The sequence below is a fragment of the Rattus norvegicus genome, chromosome 1 (genome assembly GCF_036323735.1).
Source record: "Rattus norvegicus strain BN/NHsdMcwi chromosome 1, GRCr8, whole genome shotgun sequence".
Lineage (NCBI taxonomy): Eukaryota > Metazoa > Chordata > Mammalia > Rodentia > Muridae > Rattus > Rattus norvegicus.
The window spans coordinates 139,559,745-139,586,541 of NC_086019.1; the positions used below are offsets into that span (position 1 = coordinate 139,559,745).

A 26,797-nucleotide genomic window follows, 5' to 3' on the forward strand; every position below is an offset into this window, starting at 1 on the left:
TCGGAGGGCAAAGCTAGAGTCAAACTCCACATTCGCTATCTGGGAATAAAACTGTCAGGCATGGGAGTAAGCCTATGAGCTACACATCCTCCTGTGAGAATTTGGCCCCCGTCCTGGTCCTTGACTTCCACTTTATTATTTCTTCCTTTACTCCCACTCACTTCCTTTTCGGCTAAGGCGATTTCATCCTGCTCTGGGCTTTGCTCACGAGAGTGCAAACTAGAAGTGCGTCTGCATCTTCTCAGCAAGCTCATTGTTTGGCTGGGTATCTTCACAATTAGATTTTTCGAAATCCTCTCTCCTCATATATCAATTATTCCACTCCCTTAATCATTTTCCTCAGCATTCTCCATGATCCTAGTCATTTATCAAGCTGTCTGGGTCTTGCTAAGAAGTAGTGATACACACGGAAGAAGTTCCCTGTCTACTTACTTGACTACAGCCTTAAGACCTTTGCTCCTGTGGTTCTCCCCCTGCTTCCTGCTTGCGCTGTCAGATCATAGCAACAACTTCACTGTCCATTGAGTTTGATGTACTTGTGGATTTCTTTGACGATGGTGCTTTCCCAAGCAGAGAAACTCAGGAAGTTGATGAGGCTCTGTCTGGATCCGCGTACCAGAACACGTAACCTCCTGATTCACAAGCCAGTTTTACAACCTGTTAGCCTGTAACCTTTGCAGTGCTCAGCAAAGATGTTAAATTGTGGAATGGATTCCTGATTCCATCCTGACAGATAGGCCGGGGAATGGATGTGCCAGTATCCAGAGATACAACAGGCAGCTCTCTATTCTAACGGGACTGTCACAGTCTGAAAATTTACACTGTGGTGATTAAATCATGGTCCGAACCCCATCAAACTTGACACGAAAGGAATAAGCTAGCAAGGCCTTAAGTAAAAGACATAGATATAAAGAAAGACACATATTTCTACAATTTGTCATTTATCTCTTTCTGTAGAACTTGATTCAAATATACTGTCTTTGACACGTTCTTGTCTACTTGTAGACATTATTTTATGATGAGCGTAAATTTTTTTCTTTTATTATAGTTGCTCAGACTGAGTGATTTACTTTTTCAATTGATCTATGAGGGTTTTTAAATGCCTCATTCACTCATATATTTGTTCTTCCATCATGCATTTATTGACAGCTTACTGTAGGGAGGTTATTACATGGACAGAGGGACAGAATACTGTGAGATAGTCTCTGTTCTCAAGGGCTTTCTTCATTAAGGGAAAAGGCAGATGTCAATCAAGCATCTCATAGATTCCTGTAGAAGCATTGTGATTGCTGCTTCCCCTTGAAAGTTGCATTAGTGACGGGCCTATAGGTAGGATATTTCATAGTCCTATTGAATTAAATGTACTTGTGTTTCTTTGAGACCAAGGGAAACAACACATAAACAGGGGTGCCCTTGGGACTGCTTTGAAGGTTAGGTCATTTGGAAGTGTCTAATGTTCAGGGGTGGATGTGGCAATTTCATTTACATGTAATATGTTTTTAGCATTGTTTAGATCATTAGCTTTAAGACAATATCGGTCAGCTTTGAAATATTATAAAACAACACACAAAGTAACTAACTTAAAAGCAAAAATATTTACTTAGTTCTCAGCTCAGAAGTTTAGTTGTAAAGTGCGCCTATGCTGTGTGTCAGTGTGTGTGGGTGTTTTTCACTCATTTTTTTAAAAATAGGGTATCTTACTGGCCTGAAACTCTCCAAGTAGACTAGACTAGCTAGCCTACCAAGCCCAGAGAGCTACCTGTCTCTGTCTCACTGCTAGGATTTCAAGCATGTCATACCTGGCTTTTATATTGGGTTCTGGGATCAAACTCAGGTCCTTGTGACAAGCACTTCACTGCCTGAGCTATCTCCCTAGGTCCTAATTAAATTTTGTTTTAAACATTAACATTTTATGACTGTTCTGCAAGCTGCTTTCTTCTTCTCGATGAGGTATTAAATCCTACCTTACTCCTTGTGCACAGACACACTGCATGCATGGAATATTTCTTCAATCGTTTATTATCAGAATCAGTACCTACACTTACCCGAATGAAAAAATCTGGGACTATTGTTTTCAAGAATACTTTTTGGAACTGATAATCAAGAAAGGTGGGCACTATGTTTTGTACCAATTTGTCCTAAAAAAAAAGTTTACTATTTTGAAGCTCTCCTGACAACTGACTTTTTGACTTTAGCAGAATGCATCTGGCTGACATGTCCCAAAGGGCATGGTCAGTTCGGGTCCTTGTTAATAACTACAAGTTTGACCAATGTCATTTCTGTCCCCTGCATGCAAACTCCTAAGGTCCCGTTCTTAGGGGACCATGCTCTGTGATGTCATTCATGATTCTCTACTGTTATGGAAATTGTGACACTACTCAACAGCTGACTTGTTTCAATTTGAATTGATTCTCTTTTTAGCTTCATGCATGCCTTGAATAGAGTGAATCTGACTAATGAATTTGTAGGCAGGATTTTGGCAACATGAAAGACTCTGGCCTCCCTAGAAAAGTTTTCAAAATTTGCCTAGTGTTTACAAGGAAAATTGCATCTCATAATTTACACCATTTGAATCTAATTTTATTTATCAACAAACATTCAACATATGTACAAAACCCAGTTCTTGTAAAGCCATTTAATCTTTAAACCCGTTTAATCCTATCAGTGGGGTTGTTAAAATAAACATGGATGATTCTAACATGCCTGGGAGTTTACACACTGTCCCATTTGCAAGAGCCAAGATATTGCTGTGTTTATCCTAGACAAGGGATGGCCTTCATTTGAGGATTGTATTGATCTCCAAAGCAAAGATAACTCCACATGCCCAAATCCCACATGAATGTTGTTAACTGCCACTCACAGATCTTAATTTGTTGATCCAGATGTTTATAGGTCCCGAGTATTGGGGGAGATCTGCCACTTCAATATTTAAAAGAATGAAAAGAATTAACTATTTTACTTCTTCATTTTTATGCCTTGCGTTGTCTTGGATGTATTTTAGGAGGGAGTATGTATACAGAGAGGCAAAGAAAAGGCTCCAGCATCATTAAATTGATGGATCAGACACTTAACAATTTTAATGAACTTTCTGTTCTGTTTTCAAAAATTATAAGAACAAAGTTCTTTCCAAAGCTCACTAAATTTTTAGCACCTCGTTTATCTCATCTATGGCTCATATATGGGGAGTTTACAAATTATTAGATTTCAAACACCAAGGCTGAGGTATTCCACATGTGTCATTATTTAAAGGTGTTTATGTTAGCACTTTTAAGACGTATTATATTGTTTTTGAAGACTAATAGCCACCAAGTTTTTTCACTTGTTCCCATAATGGTGTTGCTTCAAGAACAAAAATGAATTTATTGAATTAAAAAGCTTATTTAAATTCTTACCCAAATACCTTTACATAGTAAAAGCATGTGATAATGGTATAATAAATATAACTATACTAATAAATATTGTCTTTGTCAAGGCAATATTCAATAATACAACATGCCGTGAATACTTATATTGAAATACTTCATATATTAGCACTATCATACTTTATCTATGGGTTAAAATAATTTTAATAATGCATAATAATTGTTTAGAGTTTCTGTTCTTGAACACTAGACTTGTCTAGGTATCTTTCAAAACCTGAGGAAGACACTGAAGTTTTTTGTAATGCACATCATGACAGATTTCAAATCTTCCTTCTTCTCCCTGGGCCACTTACAGAATAAGATGTCCATATGTTCACTTGTCTAGGAAAATGACCATAGTTTATATGTTAATGAAGAGATGATATTTGAGTTACCATCAAGAAGATAGTCTTTTAACCTAGATGTCACTATCAAGCACATCCATAGCCTACACCTTTTGGACCATGTTGAGAATCTAAGTCATTCTTTCTGTTGGTAAAAAACACCGTTTTGTTGTGCCTTGATCATTTAGCTCCATCATATAAGATACTTCAATAGCATGCAGAGGGTCAGAAGGGTTAGATGCTCCTTAGTTTTTGAGAGTCTTTGAGGACAATTTATACAACAGAGGTGGAGGTTGGATATGTATAAGATGACTCAACTCCATTGCCTGAGAAAGACAATCCTGTAAAACATAAGCCCTGTCTTAAGCAGTGGAGACACTGTCATGTGACTTTATTTTCCAGCCTCTTCCATTTTCAGAATTTTTTCTTCTTGTAACCAATTTATTTTAAGAATGCAATTATACCACAGATTATCCCTGTCCTGGAAACAGAACATTGAGGTTCTGGATAAGCCAATCATGTTCCCTATACATCTTTCTTCATAGTAAAGTGGGACTAGCTTAGATCTGATACAAAAAAACCCAAACCAAGACAGCTGGTAAACATGCGTCACATTGGGAATACATTGTGAATTCCAGTGACTGCCAGTCCATGTTAAAGGCAGGACAGACCATGTCATTATGTTGAAGGCTATATTTTGTAATTCTTAAAATGACAAAAATTTTGTACAGGGTGATAAGAATGGATCGATCTGCATTTTTCTACTGCTGACCTCCAGTTGAACCAGCACCATTTGCTGAAAATGCTATCTTTTTTCCATTGGATGGTTTTTGCTCCTTTGTCAAAAATCAAGTGACCATCGGTGTGTGGGTTCATTTCTGGGTCTTCAATTCTATTCTACTGGTCTATCTGTCTGTCTCTGCACCAATATCATACAGTTTTTATCACTGTTGCTCTGTAATACTGCTTGAGTTCAGGGATAGTGATTCCCCCTGAAGTCCTTTTATTGTTGAGGATAGTTTTAGCTATCCTGGTCTTTTTTTTTTTGTTATTCTAGATGAATTGGCAAATTGTTCTGTCTAACTCTATGGAGAATTGGGTTGGAATTTTGATGGGGATTGCATTGAATCTGTAGATCGCTTTTGGTAAAATGGCCATTTTTGCTATATTAATCCTGCCAATCCATGAGCATGGAAGATCTTTCCATCTTCTGAGATCTTCTTCAATTTTGTTCTTCACTGTCTTGAAGTTCTTATCATACAGATCTTTCACTTGCTTGGTTAAAGTCACACCAAGGTATTTTATATCATTTGGGACTATTATGAAGGGTGTCGTTTCCCTAATTTCTTTCTCGGCTTGTTTCTCTTTTGTGTAGAGGAAGGCTACTGATTTATTTGAGTTAATTTTATACCCAGCCACTTTGCTGAAGTTGTTTATCAGCTTTAGTAGTTCTCTGGTGGAACTTTTGGGATCACTTAAATATACTATCATATCATCTGCAAATAGTGATATTTTGACTTCTTCTTTTCCAATCTGTATCCCTTTGATCTCCTTTTGTTGTCTGATTGCTCTGGCTAGGACTTTGAGAACTATATTGAATAAGTAGGGGGAGAGAGTGGCCAGCCTTATCTAGTCCTGATTTTAGTGGGATTGCTTCAAGTTTATCTCCATGTAGTTTAATATTAGCTACTGGTTTGCTGTATATGGCTTTTACTATGTTTAGGTTTGGGCCTTGAATTCCTGTTCTTTCCAGGACTTTTATCATGAAGGGATGTTGAATTTTGTCAAATGCTTTCTCAGCATCTAATGAAATGATCATGTGGTTTTTATCTTTCAGTTTGTTTATATAGTGGATCACATTGATGGTTGTCTGTTATATTAAACCATCCCTGCATCCCTGGAATGAAGCCTCCTTGATCATGATGGATGATTGTTTTGATGTGCTCTTGGATTCGGTTTGCAAGAATTTTATTGAGTATCTTTGCATCGATATTCATAAGGGAAATTGGTCTGAAGTTCTCTTTCTTTGTTGGGTCTTTGTGTGGTTTAGGTATAAGAGTAATTGTGGCTTCATAGAAGGAATTCGGTAGCGCTCCATCTGTTTCAATTTTGTGGAATAGTTTGGATAATATTGGTATGAGGTCTTCTATCAAACCAGATACACTCAAACTAATAGAAGAAAAAGTGGGGAAGAGTCTCGAACACATGGACACTGGGGAAAATTTCTTGAACAAAACACCAATGGTTTATGCTCTAAGATCAAGAATCGACAAATGGGATCTCATGAAACTGCAAAGCTTCTGTAAGGCAAAGGACACTGTGGTTAGGACAAAACAGCAACCAACAGATTGGGAAAAGATCTTTACCAATCCTACAACTGATAGAAGGCTTATATCTAAAATATGCAAAGAACTCAAGAAGTTAGACTGCAGGGAGTCAAATAACCCTATTTAAAAAATGGAGTTCAGAGCTAAACAAAGAATTCACAGCTGAGGAATGTCGAATGGCTGAGAAACACCTAAAGAAATGTTCAACATCTTTAGTCATGCTGGCAAAGATGTGGAGAAAGAGGAACACTCCTCCATTGTTGGTGGGATTGCAGACTGGTACAAACATTCTGGAAATCAGTCTGGAGGTTCCTCAGAAAATTGGACATTGAACTGCCTGAGGATCCAGCTATACCTCTCTTGGGCATATACCCAAAGATGCCCCAACATATAAAAAAGACACGTGCTCCACTATGTTCATAGCAGTCTTATTTATAATAGCCAGAAGCTGGAAAGAACCCAGATGCCCTGCAACAGAGGAGTGGATACAGAAAATGTGGTACATCTACACAATGGAATATTACTCAGCTATCAAAAACAATGACTTTATGAAATTCATAGGCAAATGGATGGAACTGGAAAATATCATCCTGAGTGAGGTAACCCACTTACAGAAAAACACACATGGTATGCACTCATTGATAAGTCGCTATTAGCCCAAATGCTCGAATTATCCTAGTTGCACAGAACACATGAAACTCAAGAAGGATGACCAAAATGCGAATGCTTCACTCCTTCTTTTTTTTAAACCTCTGCAATTATTAGTTTATTAGTATCATCCAGGACTCATGTTTAGTATTCCTCCTCAAATTATAGAACAAAGGCAACTGTAAAGAACCCAAGTCAAAATGATATAACAGCACTCCATCACAAAAGCGCGGAAAATTACAAGAACGCTATTTTAAAACACTGGCACTTTAAGAGAACGATAATCTCAAAAAAAAAAGAAAAAAAAAGAAAAAAGAAAACCCATAAATTGCCAAATTGTTCCCTAAACTAAGCAGATTAATGAATGAGTTCGGGCTTAATAAAGAAAAAGCAAATGGCTTGGACAACTGGTACTAATATGCAAAGTTTATCTGCTTTCCTTGTATCTGATTTATAAAGGGACAAACCACAATATAGGAAAATATACCCTTCACTTTAAATGTGGCATAATTTTAAAAGCTGGCTCAACTAATTAAACATACCTTTAAACAGTCAAGTTTCCTGAGCAAACTGTATTTAGTTAGAAGGGCAAAGGCATTACAGCCAGCTTCTCATGATAGCCTTTGATGGGACTAAGGTCAACAAATAGTACAGCAGTCTTGTATTTTAAACTCATGCTTTTGAGGATACATTCTCAGGTCTTTAGTAGGGGAAACTGCAAAATATAACTGTCATTACACAGTAATGGCAGTTAAAGGAGTCCTCAAGTAAGGAGCAGAACATACTTTTCTATTAGTCCTTCAAGGACAGACTTTCAGACTGTTTGATTCTAATAATCCCATGGTGTGACAGAATTGATCACTCCTTGCTTTGCTAAGTAGAGTATCTCTTATCCAACTGATGACAATTTTGGAGAATTCTTCAACTGTGGATGAACATGTTACCCCTACCACAATATGCAGGGTGTGTGGACAAAAGATTTTTCCAGCTAACTGTGTGAAGATGCACACTAATAATCCATGTGACCCAAAATGGGCAAAAGCAAAAGACTAGCTTCCCCTTGAGAAGAAAACTTTCAGACCTATGAAAAGGACAACAGTACTAATAAAAAAAATTGTATTTACTTAGAAGCATTCAGAATGTCAACAAAACAGCCGCCATTTTTTTTGCAATTACAGAGTGGTATTCAGTTAACAGAACAACAATTACCTTCGTATAAGCTGCATCAGAGACAACTGAAGATGAAAAAAAAAAAAGAAAGAAAACCAAAAGAAAAAAAAACAAAAACAAAAAACAAAAAAAGAAAGAAACCAAAAACCAAACTACTGTCCCCATATATAACTAATTTGTGCTGTGCACCAACAAGAACCTGCTTTAATTTCCATGCCAATTTACAACCCCCAGACTGTACCAGGCAAGGTTAGTGGCTATTGAAAATACCACCAGGACAGGGCTAGCTAAAGACACATTCGGTAGTGTGTTAACTATACAAAAAAAGACACTGTACAGTTTAAAAACAAATCTTACACAGCCTTACATTTCAATTCTTTTCTTTAAAAGGAGTGAGTTGTGTACAGGGCATTTAAATGCTTTATAGACAAGAAAAAAACTGCGCTAGAACCAACTTATTCATCATCATCTTCTTCATCTTCGTCTTCTTCCTCCTCTTCCTCATCCTCTTCATCCTCCTCGTCGTCTTCCTCTTCCTTCTTTTACTTGCTCTTCTCAGCCTTGATCACCCCCTTTTTCGCTGCATCAGGTTTTCCTTTAGCTCTGTAGGCAGCATTATCCTTCTCATACTTCTCCTTCAGCTTGGCGGCCTTCTTCTCACAGGGCTGCTTGTCGTCCGCGGCAGTGTTGTTCCACATCTCTCCTAGTTTCTTCGCAACATCACCAATGGATAAGCCAGGATGCTCGCCTTTGATTTTTGGGTGGTACTCAGAACAGAACAAGAAGAAGGCCAAAGGAGGCCTCCTGGGGGCATCGGGGTCCTTGAACTTCTTTTTGGTCTCCCCTTTGGGGGGGATGTAGGTTTTCATTTCTCTTTCATAACGAGCCTTGTCAGCCTTTGCCATATCTTCAAATTTCCCCTTTTCTTTAGCAGACATGGTCTTCCACCTCTCTGAGCACTTCTTGGAGAACTCTGAGAAGTTGACAGAAGCATCCCAGTGCTTCTTCTTGTGCTCCTCCCGGCAGGTTTGCACAAAGAATGCATATGAGGGTAGAGCGCTTACCTAGGAAGCGCAAGGCCCTGTGTTCGGTCCCCAGCTCTGAAATAAAGAACCAAAAAAAAAAAAAAAAGAATGCATATGAGGACATTTTGCCTCTCGGCTTCTTAGGATCTCCTTTGCCATGTTTAGTTGATTTTCCTCCGTGAGGCACAGAGTCTCCCAGTGCCCATCCGGCTCTCGCTTGCCCCGGTGCTGTCTCTATGGAGCTCAATGTACTGCAATGGCTGTGAGAGCGGGAGCCAGACGCAGCCTCCTCACTCTCTCCGCTCTGTAACCTCACTCCTTCTTTAAAAGGGGAACAAGAATACCCTTGGGAGGGAAAAGGGAGGCAAAGTGTAGAACAGAGGCAGAAGGAACACCCTTTCAGAGCCTGTCCGGGATGTGGCCCCTACAGCCACCAAACTAGATAAGATGAATGAAGCAAAGAAGTGCAGGCCGAAAGGAACCGGATGTAGATCTCTCCTGAGAGACACAGCCATACATAGGCGAATACATAGGCGAATGGCAGCAGCAAACCACTGAACTGAGAATAGGACCCCCGTTGAAGGAATCAGAGAAAGAACTGGAAGAGCTTGAAGGGGCTCGAGACCCCATATGTACAACAATGCTAAGCAACCAGAGCTTCCAGGGACTAAGCCACTACCTAAAGACTATACATGGACTGACCCTGGACTCTGACCTCATAGGTAGCAATGAATATCCTAGTAAGAGCACCAGTGGAAGGGGAAGCCCTGGGTCCTGCTAAGATTGAACCCCCAGTGAACGTGATTGTTGGGGGGAGGGCGGCAATAGGGGGAGGATGGGGAGGGGAACACCCATAAAGAAGGGGAGGGGGAGAGGTTAGGGGGATGTTGGCCTTGAAACCAGGAAAGGGAATAACACTCGAAATGTAAATAATACCCAAGTTAATAAAGATGGAGGGACAAAAAAGAAGTAAACAAAAGTCTTCCCTTAAAAAAATGACAAAAATTGAATGTTCCTACTTCCTACTCAATTTCGGAGGATGCAAGTAGAAAAGAACGTGGCCTGTCATATTGGAAAACTTAGCTCCATCTGACACACCTGAAAGATGCGAAAATTTCAACTCAGATAAGATTTGTAGAAATGCCATGAGGAGCCCTCAAGTTGAATTAGGGAAGGGCGATCTGACTATATCTCTGTCATGGACCAACTTAAGCTTGCATAAAGGGTTGAGAGAACTTAATGATCAATTAGTGACTTAATGATCAATCACCATGAAACCGATCAAGATGCTGAGAAGAATCAAAAAGCAGGAAATCCTATTTGGACCAGGACATATTTTTGGGTCAAACCATTCCCAATTTTTTTTTGACAAAATTTGAAGATTATTGTGATTGTGCTTTCAAAACAGTCACAGTGTGCTTTTTTAAAGGTACGTACACACACTTACCTTTTGACATATGACTTACAACTTACACTTTAGAATATTTTCACAATATTAATTCTTAAAGTAATTGTTCTTGAAACAGGTAACCAATGAGCATTTTCTATTAACAGCAGAGCAGTGTGTCTCTCATGTAGAAGAAACTGTTATTTCAGTGAAGGTGGGTGGTCAGATAGGACTAAGATTCCACAATTTAGACATTAGCACATTTTTGTAGCCCACTTTTTTGCAACAAGCTTCCTCTCTGTCCCTGCCAGCGGGGACCCAGTTATTCAGGGTCCCGAAGGGGCGCTACCCTTGGGCCTAAATGGGGAGCGAGAGAAGAAGGAGACCAAGCAAAAGTTCTGTTGTCAAGGTCTCATTTATTGAGAGAAATGTACAGCATTTAAAGCTCTGAGGCTGGAATAGAAGCAGGAACTGAAGCTTAGGGTAGGGGAGTTTGGGAAATGCCCAAGGATATAAGGTGAATCACTACACTGCAAGATATCCTCCTATAACAAAGAGGCAACAGTCTTCCGGGGACATGTTCTTTGAAAAGGTCGAACCCTTCTCAGGAATCTGCTCAGGGACATCGGGTGCAGGCTGAAACATCCTGTCATTGCTCCCAGGGTCTTCCTGGGAGAGGCTTTAGTTCAACAATCTCATGTCTGTATGGCAGTCATTTCAAGGTTAAACCTCTGTGGCCATGCAGCCCAGAGTCACGTAGCCACCTTGAGCTATGCAGTCACAAAGTGGCCAGGCCCAAATCCAATACGGCTCCCTACACCTCTCCTCTGTTATATTTGCCCACAGATCTCATCTAAAACTTTAATTTTCAAAAAAAGTTTTTTGAGTTTATGATTATTCTTTTTACCAGGCATGATTTCCCTCTTGTTGAGTGGATCTTAAATCCAGTTAGAGAGCTGTTGATTACTTCCAAGGTATGTGTGCCACTTCTGAGCCCTTAGGGTTATTAGTCCATGCTGGTCATTAATGTGGTTTATAGGCATAGCTGGGTAGGACTTGATTGCTTTGCTGCCTTGGAAACTTGTATGGCATCTTCTGGTATCATGAAAGCTAGTCCTTGGGGAAGAAAGAGGTATTTTAGTTCTCTTCCATCTCAGGGCTCTCTGGATCCTGTGTCTGAAGTCAATGTTTTTTTTTTTTTTAGCAATAGGGACTTACCTTCCACCTCTCGGGAAGCAAGCCAAGTGTTGAAGAAGTGTTATGTAGTATAGTCTTTGGCTCTTGGAGGAAGCACACTAACCCCAAATGGGAAGATTTCACTTAAACTATATAGGTGTATTTATACATTGAATTCTGTGTACATTCAAGATTACTCTGTGTGTGTGTGTGTGTGTGTGTGTGTGTGTGTGTGTGTGTGTGTACACTGGTTGGTCATTTATTCTTGGTGCTGAATAATATTCTCTTGAATAGATGTACCACAAGCTATTCATTTCTCTACTGGAGGATACTTTTATTGGTCTAAGTTCTTGCCATTACAAATGAAGTCACTATAAATATCCATGTGCAGACTTTTGTATGGATATGAGTTTTCAACTTGATTAAACATCAAAGAGTGCAATCATTGGGTTATACTGTATAGGTTAATTTTGGTAATAAACTTTTTGTTCTAAAAACCCTTTCCTTTGTGGCATTTATTCTATGGTATTCTAAAGTGTCTTAATTAGAATTTTATTGTGACGAAGAGACATTATAACCCTGATAACTTTTATAACTTTTATTTGGGTTAGTATAAAGTTCAGAGGTTTGGTCTATTATCCTCATGACAGGAAGTATGGCAGCATGTAGGCAGACGTGGTACATCTGGATTAGCAGGCAGCAGGAGGAGAGTGAGACACTGGGTCTGGCTTGAGCATCTGAAAATTCAAAGCCTATCCTCTGTGACATACTCCTACAAGGACATACCTACTCCAACATGGCCACGCCTCAGTAATTCCAGTTCCTATGACTGCATGAGGGCCATTTTCATTCAAAACACTCTGAAGGACTATGACCACAGTTACAGTTTCTTAGTAATAAATCCCATCTTTTAAACAAGTAATGTTGATACTTTCTCCTAAAGCATCTCCTACTATCTGGTATATGAAAACTTTGATTCCAAAAAGAAAAAGAACACTCATGGTATAAAGAGCTGGAGAGTTTTCTTACTCCATTCAAATAGAAATTATTAAAAAGGCAAAGGGTAGCTCCTTTAGAAATAAGTGAGCTTTATATTCAGTTAAGAGTGGTGTAACACTGATTATTCCATAGTCATTTAGCAACACTCTGTAAAAGTTTATTTTGCATATATATGCTTACTTATAGACTTTGCACATTATACATTTATATATACATATTATGTATAGGATTAAAATTGTGCATTAATATATAACTTACTTTATGAATAATTTAAGGAAAGTGAAGCTGTTTACCTTAAGTGCTAAATAGAGAGTCACATTCTTAAGTAGAAAGAGACTCTTCTGTGTTGGGAAGCCCATGATGATTCCAGCCTGCTCGTTTCTTCTCAGTTATTAGATTTCTACTTCTGGTGTTGGGAATTCTCGCAAACCTTTGGCAGCCTCTATACTGCTGCTGCCTGCAGACTTGGAAGAAGTTCTAAACCATCTCTCATTTGCAGAGCCTCTGCATATGACAAGCCTGGTATGGTGGGGCTCGCTCACTGCAGAGCTGTATTCCAGATCTCTGTCTCAGAAGTAGCCATCCTCTCTCTGCCTCCCTGGTGTCTGTTATATACCAAATCAGACTAGGTTTTGGGTTTCAGTTTCTGTTACAATTTATAATGATTGATGATGGTTCCCACAAGTAGCCTTTGACAGCACCTGGATAGAGTTGGGTGTACAAGTGTGTTTCTTTCTCTTCTCCATTCCAGAGAGAAATGGAAACGCTCCATGCTGGGCATCGTATCTGATTTAGCCTTGATACCATATGCTCGTGGTTTTTCTTTTCTCCCACCATACAGGATCCATCTCGATTTTGATCTCTGTGTTCTTCTCTTTTCTGAAATTGATGATCAGTTGAAGTCATGTGTTGCCCATTTTTCTTGGTCACCTGGCTCGTGTGTGTGTGTGTGTGTGTGTGTGTGTGTGTGTGTGTGTGCCTGTGTGCTTGTGTGCCTGTGTGCTTGTGTGCCTGTGTGTGCACTCACATATACTATGTTTTTCTACTCTTCTATTTCCTCTTAAGCTAGGCAGGGGGCTGGAGGGGTGGGAATGCACCAGATGGCATTCTGGGTGTCTGTACTCATGGCAATGTGTTCAATTCCTATAAAGGACCTCCTGTTTTATCCAACTGTTATTTAACTTAGTCCTATTTTCACTTTATCCTTAGTTATAATGCCCCTGCCTCCGTCTGCTGGTTTAGCGTGGATTTATCTGTTCGTTGTGCCGGTTATCCTTTCATGTTGACACAGGCTTCTTCCTGATGTTTATGTGATAACTTTTTTCCCTCCTCACATTCTGTTTGAGTCACTTTCTCATACAACTGCCCTAGCGCCCCTCTCCCAACTTTCAGCTGACCCTTGCACAGATGGTCTTTTTGCCCATTTCTTACCTTTCTTTCCCTTTCTTACATTTATTTATTTTATGTTTATGAGTGTTTGGTTGTGTGTGTGTGTGTGTGTGTGTGTGTGTGTGTGTATGTGCACCACGTGTATGCCTGGTGCCTTTAGTGGTCAGAAGAGGTGTCAGAACCCTTGGAACTGGAATTATGAATGGTTGTAAGACACTCTGTGGATGCTGTGAAAACACAGTTGAGTCCTCTGCAAGAGCAACAAGTGCTCTTAACTGTTGAGTCCTTAAGTCCCCAGCCCTTGTCTAACTTTTTAAAATACAATTCATAACATTTAAGAGTCTGAAGTTAGTGCACTTTAAGAAACACTGCTGTTTATTGTTTCTTTAATGATATTCTCCAAGACTATAAACTCTTTAAATACAGAAATTGTTTTGTCAATTTGTTCTGGTATGTAGTTGATGCTCAGTAAACACTTATCATAAAAACAAATGACACATTCAAGATCTGCCTCCAATGAAGTTCTGTCTTTGTCTCCATGACTACCACTGAATATCTAAGTCTCAAGATGTAGTGCGATTGTTCCATACCGAGCTGAGTCAATCATCGAACTCAGCTGAGCATGTTTGTTTCATAGTTAAGTGTTGACCCCGGGATCTTGTCTGACTATAAACTGTAGCCCATATCTGAAAGATAACGAAGTTACACTAAACAATATTTTTGAATACCTAGAATTATGTTGACCATGTAAGAAAAGTTGAGAACTAGTTTTAGAATAAGGCTGTACCTCAGTGTGCTGCTTGCTAACTCACTGCTGGGTCTTAGGTGGGCTGTTTATCCTAAACTGAGTAATTTTATTATCCGTCATTCCCATGAAGCTCAAAAGTGATGTACTTTGGTAAATATAGGACATGTAGCATTTGCCACTTACAGAGGTTCCCTTAGTAGTGGTAACAATTACTAACACGACTTTCCTAATGGTTCTTAAAATTTATTTCAACCTGAAGAAGTAACTTGCATTATCACAACTCTGTAGCTCTTTTGTGAATGGTTGGCAAGAGGATATTTACACATTTGTCAACAGTTTAGTCTTAGCCTTTGCTGAGGAGAGTGGGAGCATCTGTCATATCTCAAATCCTGACTGGAGTGTCCTGCTTTGAGGAATGGGTGGAACAAGAGTTGTTCCTCTTTGTCTTTGGATGTTGTCATAGTTCGTTGGATCAATATGTTCTTCAAAAAATTGAAGAATCCATTCATTGGTAGGAACATGGAGAAAGTTAGAGGAAAGAATTTTTTTTTCAGTTCTACTTTCCATTCTGTAGGGCGGCCCACTCAGCACCCAAACCATATGACATGGTGGTAAGGAAGGATGAACTTAAGGATGAGATAAACTTAAGAAAAAAATTGTATTCCCTGTCCCTTCAGAATGTTAGCTGCAAGATGCCCACATCCAGAGGTGACAATATGCTATCCCAAAGCCACAAAATGGGGCTCCAGTTCACTTGTTATATGCAGTGGGCTTGGTTTCTTCAAGTAATTGTGCTTTCTTACTTGTTTAAGTCCCAATGCCTCATATTTGACCTTTTTTTGCTTTTGAAGTAGGGTCTCACTATGGAGCTTAGTTCATCTTAGAACTCATGATACTCCTATCTCAGCCTCTTAAATGCTACTATTACAAGGCTGTGCTGCCATGTCCACCTAAGTGTTGCTTTCCATTGGCATAGGCGTTGGCTGACTAAAGTAGTTGTCTTAATTCTGTTGATCATTCTTGTCTTTCCTGCTGTATTGAAACAGGTTAGGAGAGTCTTGCTCAGAGAGTAGACCATTGCTATGCACTTAACTAATGACTAGACCCCAAGCAAAGAACTTCTTGGTAGCATCCAAAGCCACTAGAATAGTGAGTATTTTCTATTACTCATTACTTTATTCTAGACAATTGTTCTTGCTTAAATCTTACATTGGCGTACCTCCAGAAACAACATCTTTACTGCTAATTTTTTTAAAAGGCAAAGCATTTGTAGTATAATCCTTATAAACACACACACACACACACACACACACACACACACACAAACACACACATACAGACACACGAGTATTGAGATTAAAGTTTCTTGGCCAGTAATATATTACATACTGCTCCAATGTTTTTTATTACAAGTCCAGTAAAGTTAAAAACCTATAAAATTGATAAACCTACCACATGGTCAAGTTTGAAAAAAATCTCTGGACCTAGGCTATCTAGCAACTTTTCTTTTCGAAGCCAAATATGTTCCCTTGTTCCAGTCAAGTTTTCACTACTGTTCTTGACTGTGCATTCTCTCATCTCTCTAGTTCTCTAGTGGTCTCCTTTCTTTGGTGATGTGTGTGTGTGTGTGTGTGTGTGTGTGTGTGTGTGTGTGTGTGTTAGCCCTTTGCTCTGTTTTTGTTGAATTTTCTTGAAGATACTCTCTGTTTCCATGGTTACAAACTATTGTTGCTAACGTAGATATTAGTAAATAAACATTTCCATGCTTGAGTGCCCTCCAGCACTGTAGGCGGATGCTTGCAGCAGTATTCTAACGAGTTTCGGGCAGCTTTCATGTAGTTTATCTACGTAAATTCAGCATGTCTTGAATGAAAGCCATTGTTTTCTCTAAAGATAGGGCTTCCCTTCTTAGTCAGTCAGGGGCTTTCTTGTGCTTAGATTTACCTAGCCTAAATGTTTCAGGTTGTCTCCCAGTTCCTCTCTTTCTTTTTTTTTTCCTGCTCTGTAACTATGTTTTCTGAATAATAATGATCATTTCAGTTTTCCATTACTGACATCATATGTAAGAATTAAAAACAAATGAATCATGTCTCATTGTGTAAAATCTTGAATTTGAGTTCTTTCGATTATCAGATGTTGCTGTTAACTATGGTCTCTATCATTTCCCTAAGTGTGCTCTTCATCATCAATGTCGAGTCCCAAATTATGCTCTCCAAAGTGACAACGCTTCCCTGGTGCATCAGGACTCAGCTTCCATTTGGCTATAACTTTGACCGTGTCATATAATATTACCATTAGGATCATATTTATTTTTATATCATCATGTTACTTGGTACAATCTAGAAAACTAAGGTCTGAAGTCATCTTTAATGTCCCTGTCAACAGTCAAAGAATGACCAGGCCCTCATTGATTCATCACCAGATCATTTACTAACCTGCCTTAATGTGCACATGAGGATTTGCTCACCCAGGATTCTGGTTCATCAGGTCAGAAAACAGGCTACACAGTTTACAATTCTGTTCAGCTCTCAACAAATGTGAGCCTGCTGGTGAAGACTCATATTCTGAGGAAGAAGACTCCGTTAGCCCATCCTTTCTCCTCACCTCTCCTCTGTTCTCTGAACCTATCATCTTCTTTCTTGTCCCACGGTGAAAGTATTCTGTAGATCAGTCATACCAGGTCAGTTGTCTCTGTAGACCTGGCTGGTGATCTAGACTAGGTCAGGCGCCTACTTTGAATATCCCTTATCTTTTCCTGTTTTTGATACTTCTACTTTTCTCTTCTAACTTGTTTTGGCTTATTGCTGCCTTCCTATGTAATAGTCTTTGCTGTGTTATGCAACAAGGAGGCATAACCTAACCACAGGCACATGTTTGGCCCATGCCTTAAGATTTACTAGACTTCAGTACAATGAACTAAATAAACCCGTGTTCTTTTTAAATCGCTCAGGCTTTTGTGTTTGTCCTAGTAAGGGGAAGTAAATTAAAATCCCTTCACAGGAAACATTGCTTTAGAGAGAACTGCAACATGGAAGATGCTGTTTGTTTGTTTTTTTTGAGAAAAGATATATTACAAATGACGCTAGTAACTTATGCTTAAGGCAAGCAGTGCTGTGTTCCCATCACCTCAGAAGGCTAAGGAAATAGGCCAGAGGGATGAGATGGTCCCTTCTAGGCTACCCACACATGCGTCCCAAACCAGGAGTCCTTTTTTCCTAATGTCATACAGATTTTCTCTCATCAGTCAATTCCTTACCCCAGAGTACCCTTTGCAGTATGTTGCCTGATGTTGAGACAGAGCCAGCAGCATGAAGAAGACAAATGAGTGAGAAAACCTGAGAGTAAATAAAATAGAAACAAAGTGTTTGAGTTATAATTGCGTCTCCTCCTTAGCCTCCAGAACTCCTCTGATAGCAAATCTCACAGTGCAGACTCAACAGCAGAGACAATCTCTCAGCTTAGAGAAAGCAGCACAGGGAAGTCTCCAGTCAGTGGGGCCAGAGTCTATTGAGAGACTCCCTGCTACTCACTAAGAGCCACCCTTTTCTCCCCCTAATTGAATTTTGGCTTCTGCAACTCTACTCTTCTAACTCCATGGAGACTGACAAAATCCTGATGCTACAGTTCATAGGGTCTTTGTTGTGATGGGACAGGACAGAATCAGAACTTACGGAAGTAGCTCAACATGTCAAGGAAAAGAGTAGAGCAGCCAAATGGGCTTCACAAAAATGGATTAGGAGAGAAGGAAAGTAGGCAAGCCAGAAGACAGAAAAGGTCTGAGAATGATCCAGTCAGGCACCTACCCCACTGGGCCACCAGCCAAGTCTATAGGGATCACATTAATGTGTCCTCTCAACCCATTATTCAGACTCAGTGTGCACATGAGGATTTGTTAGAAGAGAATTCTAACTCAAGAGGTGGGGAGTACCCTGGAGATTCTACATTTCTCTTTGGGTTTCAGTAAATGTGGGGTTGTTTATAGAGACCCACTCACTGAGTAGCAAGGTGCCCTATTCTCATTGTTTCAACCACTTCCTCCAAAGCCTCACATTGAAATACCATGGACATATGAATTTCGTCCCCAATAAATAATCTCCAGAGGATACATTTGAAGGAAAGCACTGAGAGTGCTACAGTGTACTCTCAGACATCAGGAACAAACTGAGGGCTCACTAAAACCTGTAACAAGAGACGCTCTCTTCTGTGGGAGAAAGCAATGGGCTTGGAGGAAAGTCTCCATCCTAAGGAAACAGCTTCTCCTCCCACTGTGTGCATGTTTTCCAATGTGTCCTGGGCATGAGTGGTTGAGGAAGTTGTCACTAAGCTCCTGTGTTCCCTACGCCTTCTCACCCTGTCCCTCCCAATCATCCTTCAGAGTTGTCACATGTTTTCGGGTACAAATCAAGAAACTTAACACTGGCTGATGAGGGCAGTACCTAAGGAAAAAAAGAAATGGTGGAAGGTGGGAAGTGATGGGGGAAGGGAGGGTATTTTCAGCAGCAGGGGGACCTCTGAGACCCATTTGGAAGATAAACACCTCAGTTAATGTGGTTTCTACATTTATACCTCTTTAATGGTCAGCAGAGATCAATAGAACTCCTTCTACGCATGGTTAGTAATGAGTCTGATAGGTGGCAGCAATGAACACTCTACCTATGGGATCTGAGGGCTAACAAAAAAGACCATTGAACACTGACCTTTGCTTTTTTTTCCTCTTTCCCCCCCAGGGCAGCCACGGAAGTTTTGGCAGTGTTGCTGAAATCCAGTAAGCATCTCTTTAAAAGAGGGGGTTATCTCCTCCTGTTTGTATTTTTGTAACAGGTACTCTTTTGTTCCATGGCTCCATTCTGACCTGTGAGGAAACAGAGAGCTGTGTCTCAAGTCTGTTGGCAAAAGAGAATTTGGTGACTGTAGAAAAGAGAGTGGGTATATCTCCATGTGGACATGTCCACTTGGAATCTATGATCATTAGTGTTGATTGTCAAGGGCACAGACTCCAAAATCACCTGGGAGAATGGTCTCTTGGCATGCGTGCGAGGGATTATCATGATTGCATTAATTGAGATGGGAAGATCTGGCCAAAGTAGGTGTCACCATTTCCTGGTAGGGTCCATCCTTTGTTGTTCTCTACTTCCTGGCCGTGTATATAATATGCCTAGCTACTTCAAGTTCCTGGTGCCTTAGTTTCTCTGCCATGATCAACTACACCTTGAATTATGAGCCAAGATAAACCTTTCTCCCTTGGGTTGCTTTTGTCAGAATATTTTATCACAGAAAGAAAAGTAGATCAGACGAAGACAACTGTCCATACAGGGGAAATAAGTTGTCTATTGCAGCCCTGGGGACCCTTCAATTCTTTTGGGTAGAAGAAACAAGCCTTATTACTAGAATAAATTTCAGCCCAGGGGACTGTCCAGTGGAACAAAAGTTTATGTATGAGAGAGTAGGTAAATGAATCTTGCATTCAGTTTTTAACTTAACTCATTACTTTCTACATACATGGGCAGGTAGGGTGTTGGAATTACTTGGACAATGTAGAGGTTGCTAAGTTTTATTTTTATTAAAAAGTTATTTCTTTTCTCAACTATGTGACTGATTGCAAAAGAATAGCTTGAAGGTTCTGAATTATTGTGAGTATTTTTTTTCTTGCCTCATGGCCTTAGCCTAATTACATTGGGAGTCAATTTCACGTGTGCAATATAATAGACAACACGATGCACTTGGGAGTGAAGTCTTGGCTTAATGTTTTTATTCCTCTCCTCCTTACTGCTCTGTCTGTTTTAATTTGGTACTGTGGAAATCACCTTCTTCAATGGTGATATTTGGTTCTTTATAGGAAGCCTGGGGCCTGTGTGAAATAGGTGAACTTTAATAAAGCTTATAAATAAATAAAAATAAAAACACTTTCTCCACCACCTATACATCTCTGTCAACCAGAAGCATGAAGAAAAAGCCAAAGTACATGACGTTTCCTTTTATAGACTGGAGAGGAAAATGAAGCTTGAATTCATTTCATTGGTTGGAACCTCATACAGTATGGAAGTCTGTCCACAAACACAGATTTCAAACATGGGGCAGGTGGAAGGCAGTGGGAACAGACTAGGAAGGGAAGAGAGGGAGTCTATGGACTACTTAAGATGGAAAGATGTTACTTGTGAGTTCTGGGGAGGAGGGAGGAGCTGTTGATTCTTCAGAGTCAACTAATTATAGGTTTAAGCTCTTGATTCTTATTATGGCCAACAGTGTCTCTCTCATTCAAATGCTTGGCATAGGATGAAGGGTTGGGGATAGGAAGGAAATGAGCTTTGCTCCCTGGGACACCAGTGAGTGGAGTACTTTGGGACAGAAGCTTTCTCCCAAGTCCTCCCAGCCCAGCTTTGGCAATAGAAAACTTGACTCTTTCTGGGAAGGGAACCCTGAGGGCAAAGTAGAGCTATCTTACCTCCAACTCACACTCACATTTTGACCTTAAATTTGAAGTTAAGTAACCTCTCATAAAATGTACCTATGTTGTGAGAAATCTGAGAGTAGTCTCATATTCCTCAGTTTTAGTGATAAAGAGCATGGTAACCAGTAGTATAGAAAACCAGCACTATGTGCCTATGAGCAGATCAGTCACACACTGGCTGGGTGTTCCACATGCTAGCCTTACTTCATAAGCTGAGCCCGCAGTGGTAGAGGGTTCAGCTCCGAGTTTTCTAACTCATATTCTTCTTTTAGGGCAGTGCTTCTCAACCTTCTTTAGGCTGTGACCCTTTAATACAGTTTAATACAACGTGGTGGCCTTCAATTATCAAATTATTTTTGTTGCCACTTCATAACTGTCACTTTGCTACTGTTAGGAATTGCAATGTAAATATCTGATATATAGGATATCTGATATACGGCTCCTGTAAAAGTGTCACTGATCCCCTCCATCCCTGGGGTGACAGGGGTCGAGGTGTATTGGTTGAGAAGCGCTGTGCTGTTTTAGAGGTTGGCTTTTGACTTTCCTCCTTTGGAGAATATACTTTGGATCACTGGTTAGGTGCCCTTGCTTTCTGTTTCCAAAGGCTCTCCTACATCAGTGCCTTGATGTCACTGTACTGAAGGGGTTTTTTCTTTTCTTTTATACTTTTATTTATTTATTTTTGTCTTTATCTTTCAGCAGGAGCTTTTAAGGGACAGGGGTTATCTCTATTGATCCGTATGTTTCTTGTATCAGCACAACAAGGCCGGAAGCACATATTTGTTGATTGCAATTAAGTGATTGATTTGTGATATTTACCCACATGAAATAGCAAGGTTGCCCCCTACAACCTAAGTCTAACAATCCACGCTTAGAACGTTTAACGTCTTAACGTTTGTAGTTCTAATCTCTATTTACTTTACTACTAGGCTGCTAGGGAACTGAAAGCCTGCTGTCTTTCACATATAAAGCAGGCTTTACTGTCCTATTAGGAAGAGATATGGGGTTATCTGCTAACTCTTCTGAGCTGTTCATATGGGTCCTTGCCTGGGTCTTTGGTTATTTATACCAAAGAACAGTTGGATCAGAGATTCCCTAATTTTCTTTCTCCCACTAAATACAAAAACCTTCATTTGTATCAGAGGCTCTCATCCTTGGCACCATTGACATTTTGAATTGGGTAATTCTTCCTTGTTGGAATCCATTCTATGCATTGTGGAGTATTTACTGATACCCAAGATTACTCTGCACTAGTTTTTGGCATTGTGTTTATTGTAACCCACCCTATCCTATGGGCATTAAGGCTGCCTCCTTTTGAGAGCTGCCAATACCTATTCGGGTACACACATGGGCTAAAATCCACCAAGAGTTTCAAAATTTCCTTCCCAAGATACCTTTCTTGGTATTTAATAACCATTTTCATGTTTCATAAACAGAAGGGAGACCAGTATTACAAACATTCACGAATAACATGGAGGGGACCCTGCTGGTGCAGGGAGGTTTTATCACAAGTGGGAAGTCTAAGTAGGGTTCTGAGATCATCTGTGAGCTCCGTACAAAAGAAGGCTTCACTTAGACGGTAAAGTTAGACCGAGTGCTTGAAGAGCATCCACAGCCTGCCAGACGGTAGCCTCTGTTCTACCAGCCCAACCGAAGTATACATGGCATGGAGTATCTGGGAACAGATGATAATAATCCACCTAGACTGGAGCTCCTGCAGGGCTTTGAGTGTTCTGGAAATTTCTAGCCATTTTATAATGTCTAAATGTCATATGTAGCTAAACTTTAACACGGAATGCCTTTTGACCTGAATTGAAAAGTGTAGAATCTATCAGTTGAACTTAAATGCAGGATATTAGATTCTGTCCAAAATTCAAACCTGCATGTGGCACAGCTCTCCTGGAATGTTTATGCAGACTTTCATCTATCAAAGGCATGCTTCTTTTAGGTGGCGGCTGTTCTGGCTTGATGTTTACTTGCCAGTGAGGATAAAAGTTGGCAGTTCTAGTAGATCTCAGTAACTGCATCACAAACAGGACATCGCCCTGTCTAAATAAAACTAGAACAAAATATTTCCTGGTTGGGGTTAGTCAGTCGGTTGGCCTATGGCTGTCAGTAAGGGCAGGCTTGGGAGTCGGAGATCACTAAGCTCCTGTTTACTTGTGGCTACTGGGGTCAATCGCCACTAGTGGCAGAAAGACAGGACCCAGTTCTTGGAGGTGTGGGGCCTTCCCACAGCAGCAGCACAGGGAAAGGAAAGAACTTGGGATCGTATTAGGGAGGACCTATTATTCTCTTTGGCTCTCATTCCCTTCTCAAACAGGCTAGGAGTAATGCCCTAACACAGGAGATGAGAACAGTAGGAAGAGAAATGAGGCAAAGGCGTCTCAAACCTCAATTTCTGATCAGACAAGTTTTGCACAGAAATCTGAGACCTCATGTCCAATGGTCTCAGCCATTTGACACTACCAAGGAACAAAAATCATTGTGCATTCCAGAGTCCATCTGTCTCTGTCCTTTCGATTAGGACTGCCTGCGGGAAATTCCGCATCGTCCCTCAAATCAGTTCATTTCTCTGCTCACACATGCACACTCTCCCCTAACACTCTCCACTAAATGTTCTGTACAGAGAGCTTGCTGTTTTGTGTTTTATTCTATCCAAAAGCACTTAGCTTCTTATTATCGAAATTTAATACAGCTCTGATTAGGAAATCGCACTACTTTAAATGCTCGTGTGTTGTTTTTTCTCTAACAAGCCAAAACAGCTCTGCCTCCCCCTCTTTCCCTCCCTCCTTCTACTAGGCTTTTGTTTCTCTCCCTTCTCTCTCTGCCTTCTCTCTCACTTCCATACCCCTCTCCTGCTGTCATTGTGCCCACAGTCTCTCCCTCTTCCTTTTCTTTTTTAACCTCCTTTCCCAAAGCATTAACCATAAATGCACTTATGAAAAATTGTGACCACAGAAGCAGCCCTTGAATGAGGTGCAGCAATGGGATTATGGTTGATTTGTGCTGGCCCCGGGGATGAATCTTCCAATAATGGCCTGACATTAACCTTGTTGTACAGATTTAAAGGTCATAATCTTGCAATAAGGAAACACCCTCTGGTTCAGACCCTAAATCGTACTGAGGGAAGAGGCGTCTACTTCATACTCCTTTTCTACTTGAGAATTAGTATTTGGGGAACTCAGGGAGTGTGCAGAAGTTAAGGGGGAAAGGAGGCTGAGAGAAGTCAGCAGAGAAAGAAACACAGAATAAAGAAGTGAGCAGATAGGCAAGAGGGCTAATGGAAGGTTTGGCAGGAAGATGAGACTTCTCACGGCCCCTCCTAGTTAATGTCTGTCTGTCTGATTCCCAGAGAACAGCTTGCAACAGTTTTACTGCAGAGAATAGGAAGGAAGGACAAACACAGTAGAACAGAGTAGCCTGGCATGGATAAACAGCCTCGTACCTGGAGAAAACACCAGTGGTGGGCTGGTGGTTGGCAGTATAGATGCTGGAGGACAAGGTGACCAGATAATCACCCTGCTTTGAGATGCTGAAGATGGGCCAATTTCAAGATTCGCTGAAAATGCTAGGAGCATCCTCAGAATGGATGTTGTGTGTTTGAAGATGGTTGGTATTGTGGCCCCTTTGCTCTGATGGCCATATACAAGAACCAGCAGATTAGTACAGGCTTCTTCAGACTCAAGGACATGTCTCCACAGAGCTTGTGACCTCCCCTCCAGGAGAATTGGCCTGTCTTGACAAGTCTGATACTCTAGGTTTCCCAGATGTTATGCTTCCTGCCTCAGTTTCCTAATGAAACTAAAGAAGGTCAGACTGTCATGGCTGAAAGACCTTGGTTTTTCCTTGTATTTCTTCATTCTCTCTCTCTCAGTGTGTGTGTGTGTGTGTGTGTGTGTGTGTGTGTGTGTGTGTGTGTGTATGTACATATAGGTGCACATGTGTGAGTTCAACTTGTATGGAGGCTAGAGATCAGTTTCAGAAGTTGTTCCTCAGCTGCTGTCTATCTTGGCTTTTGAAAGAGTCACTTACGTAACCTGGAGCTTGCCGTGTAAGTTAGATATCTCCCCAGCGAGCCCCAGGGATCTGTTCGCCTTGTGCTTCCCCATGTTGGGATTACAAGCATGTTCATGGTCATACCTGAGATTTTTGTGTGACTTCTGGGGTGTGAATCAGCCTGACATCTTCACACCTGCACAACTGCTTTACCAACCACTGACCTAATGTTTACATTTATCATGTACAACATGATGGCGTGGAATGTGGCACACCATGAAATGGCTAAGTCGTTTCTGTTTTCTTTATTTTTAAACTTAGTCTTACTTCTGTAGAGGAGGCTGGCCTACCACTTACTGTATCTGGACTGACTTGAACACCTGATCCTCAGACCCGAGCCTCTTGATTGTTGGAATAGGAGGCATGGGCCATCATGCTGTTTGCTGAGTAGAGAGCGTATCCTTGTCAATTTAGTTCTCATGGATCCCCTGAAAGGTAATTAAGGGATATTGTCAGGAACACATGGCCTCAGAAAGCCCTGGACATTACTGACCTTACTTGTCCCTCTCATTCCAGAGGAGAAAACGGAGGAGTGGGTAGAAGAGCTGAACTGTGCAGAGCTCTGACAGCCAGCTCGTGCAGTTCTTACGTCTCAGTGCCTGCACCTCTGTTAGGGCACATCTGAGCACCACCCCTGTCACCGCTGTCCAGCATAAGGTCCCTTGCTAATCCTTTATAGCATAAAGTGGTTCTCAACCTTCCTAAAACTATATTGCTGCTACTTCATAACCATAATTTTTACTATTATGAATAAGGTAAATACCTGATAAGCAGGATATCTGGCATGTGATTCGCTGGCCCCAAAGAGGGCCACAGCCCACAGGTTGAGAATCACTGCTTTACACAGAATGGAACCAGTCATGGTGTCATTGCTGGCCATGTGCACACAAACATGTGCGACTATTTTTTTCTGTGAGCACACACACGGGCTTCTTACTGCATCCTCATACCTCATCTCAGGCCACAGTAGAGGCTCTCCTAATTATTTAATGTCGGATAAGGAAGCGGTCTAGTTTCCGAGAGCCTTTTCCCACCATGCCTTAGTTATTGTGGTATGTTCACAAACCTGATATCTCTTTTTTCTACTATGACTTCTGGGGAAGCATACAATATATGTTTCACTCATGAGCCAAAAATCTCCTTCAAATAATATTGATTTTTTTTTTGTATTTGTCACACTGCTGCAATTGGCTTCATTTGAAGGCAGCATGGCAAGCTACATCTATCAGCGTGCTGGTTTAAAATGACAACACGTATATCCATCATTTATTGAGGTCTTAGTATGTCAGACACTGTGTATGTTTAGCCTGAAAAGGAGATTTTGCAATCCCCATCTCATAAGTGGGGTAACTGGAGTCTGGAAGGCTTAAATAATTTATTCAGCTAGCAGGCTTCAGGGTTTACCCGGCAGTCTCTTCCTCCCAGTGAGCTAAGCCCTATGCTTCACCAGGAAGAGATTAAAGAGGCTAGGTTTACTTAACCCAAAGAAGGAACAACCAAATGTTGAAAGGAAGCTAGGTAAATATTGTCTAAGTATCAGGAGGATTATTTTGGAAGACCATGTGTTACTTAAGTCAGAAACATTACACGGGTCCACTCCATATAACATTTGAATGGAACCCGGTGAGAGACGCAGGAACACTAGCATGTGTGTGAGGGGCCCTGTCTGCGGCTTC

At 40.6% G+C, this 26,797-nt stretch overlaps 2 protein-coding genes across 5 annotated transcripts in view; one reads left to right on the forward strand and one right to left on the reverse strand.

The window, feature by feature from the left end:
- Positions 1-26,797, forward strand: part of Agbl1 (AGBL carboxypeptidase 1) — a 906,807-nt gene that overhangs the window by 106,078 nt on the left and 773,932 nt on the right. For all 4 annotated transcript variants that reach the window (XM_039101030.2, XM_063280964.1, XM_008759580.4 and 1 more), the window contains one exon: positions 19,342-19,379. In XM_039101030.2, the coding sequence (XP_038956958.1) occupies positions 19,342-19,379 (38 nt within the window). The remainder of the gene's footprint in view (positions 1-19,341; positions 19,380-26,797) is intronic.
- Positions 8,418-8,956, reverse strand: LOC108349814 (high mobility group protein B1-like). The gene has a single exon (XM_039101032.2). It carries the CDS (start codon positions 8,826-8,828, stop codon positions 8,433-8,435), a length of 396 nt encoding a protein of 131 aa, XP_038956960.1. The 5' UTR covers positions 8,829-8,956; the 3' UTR covers positions 8,418-8,432.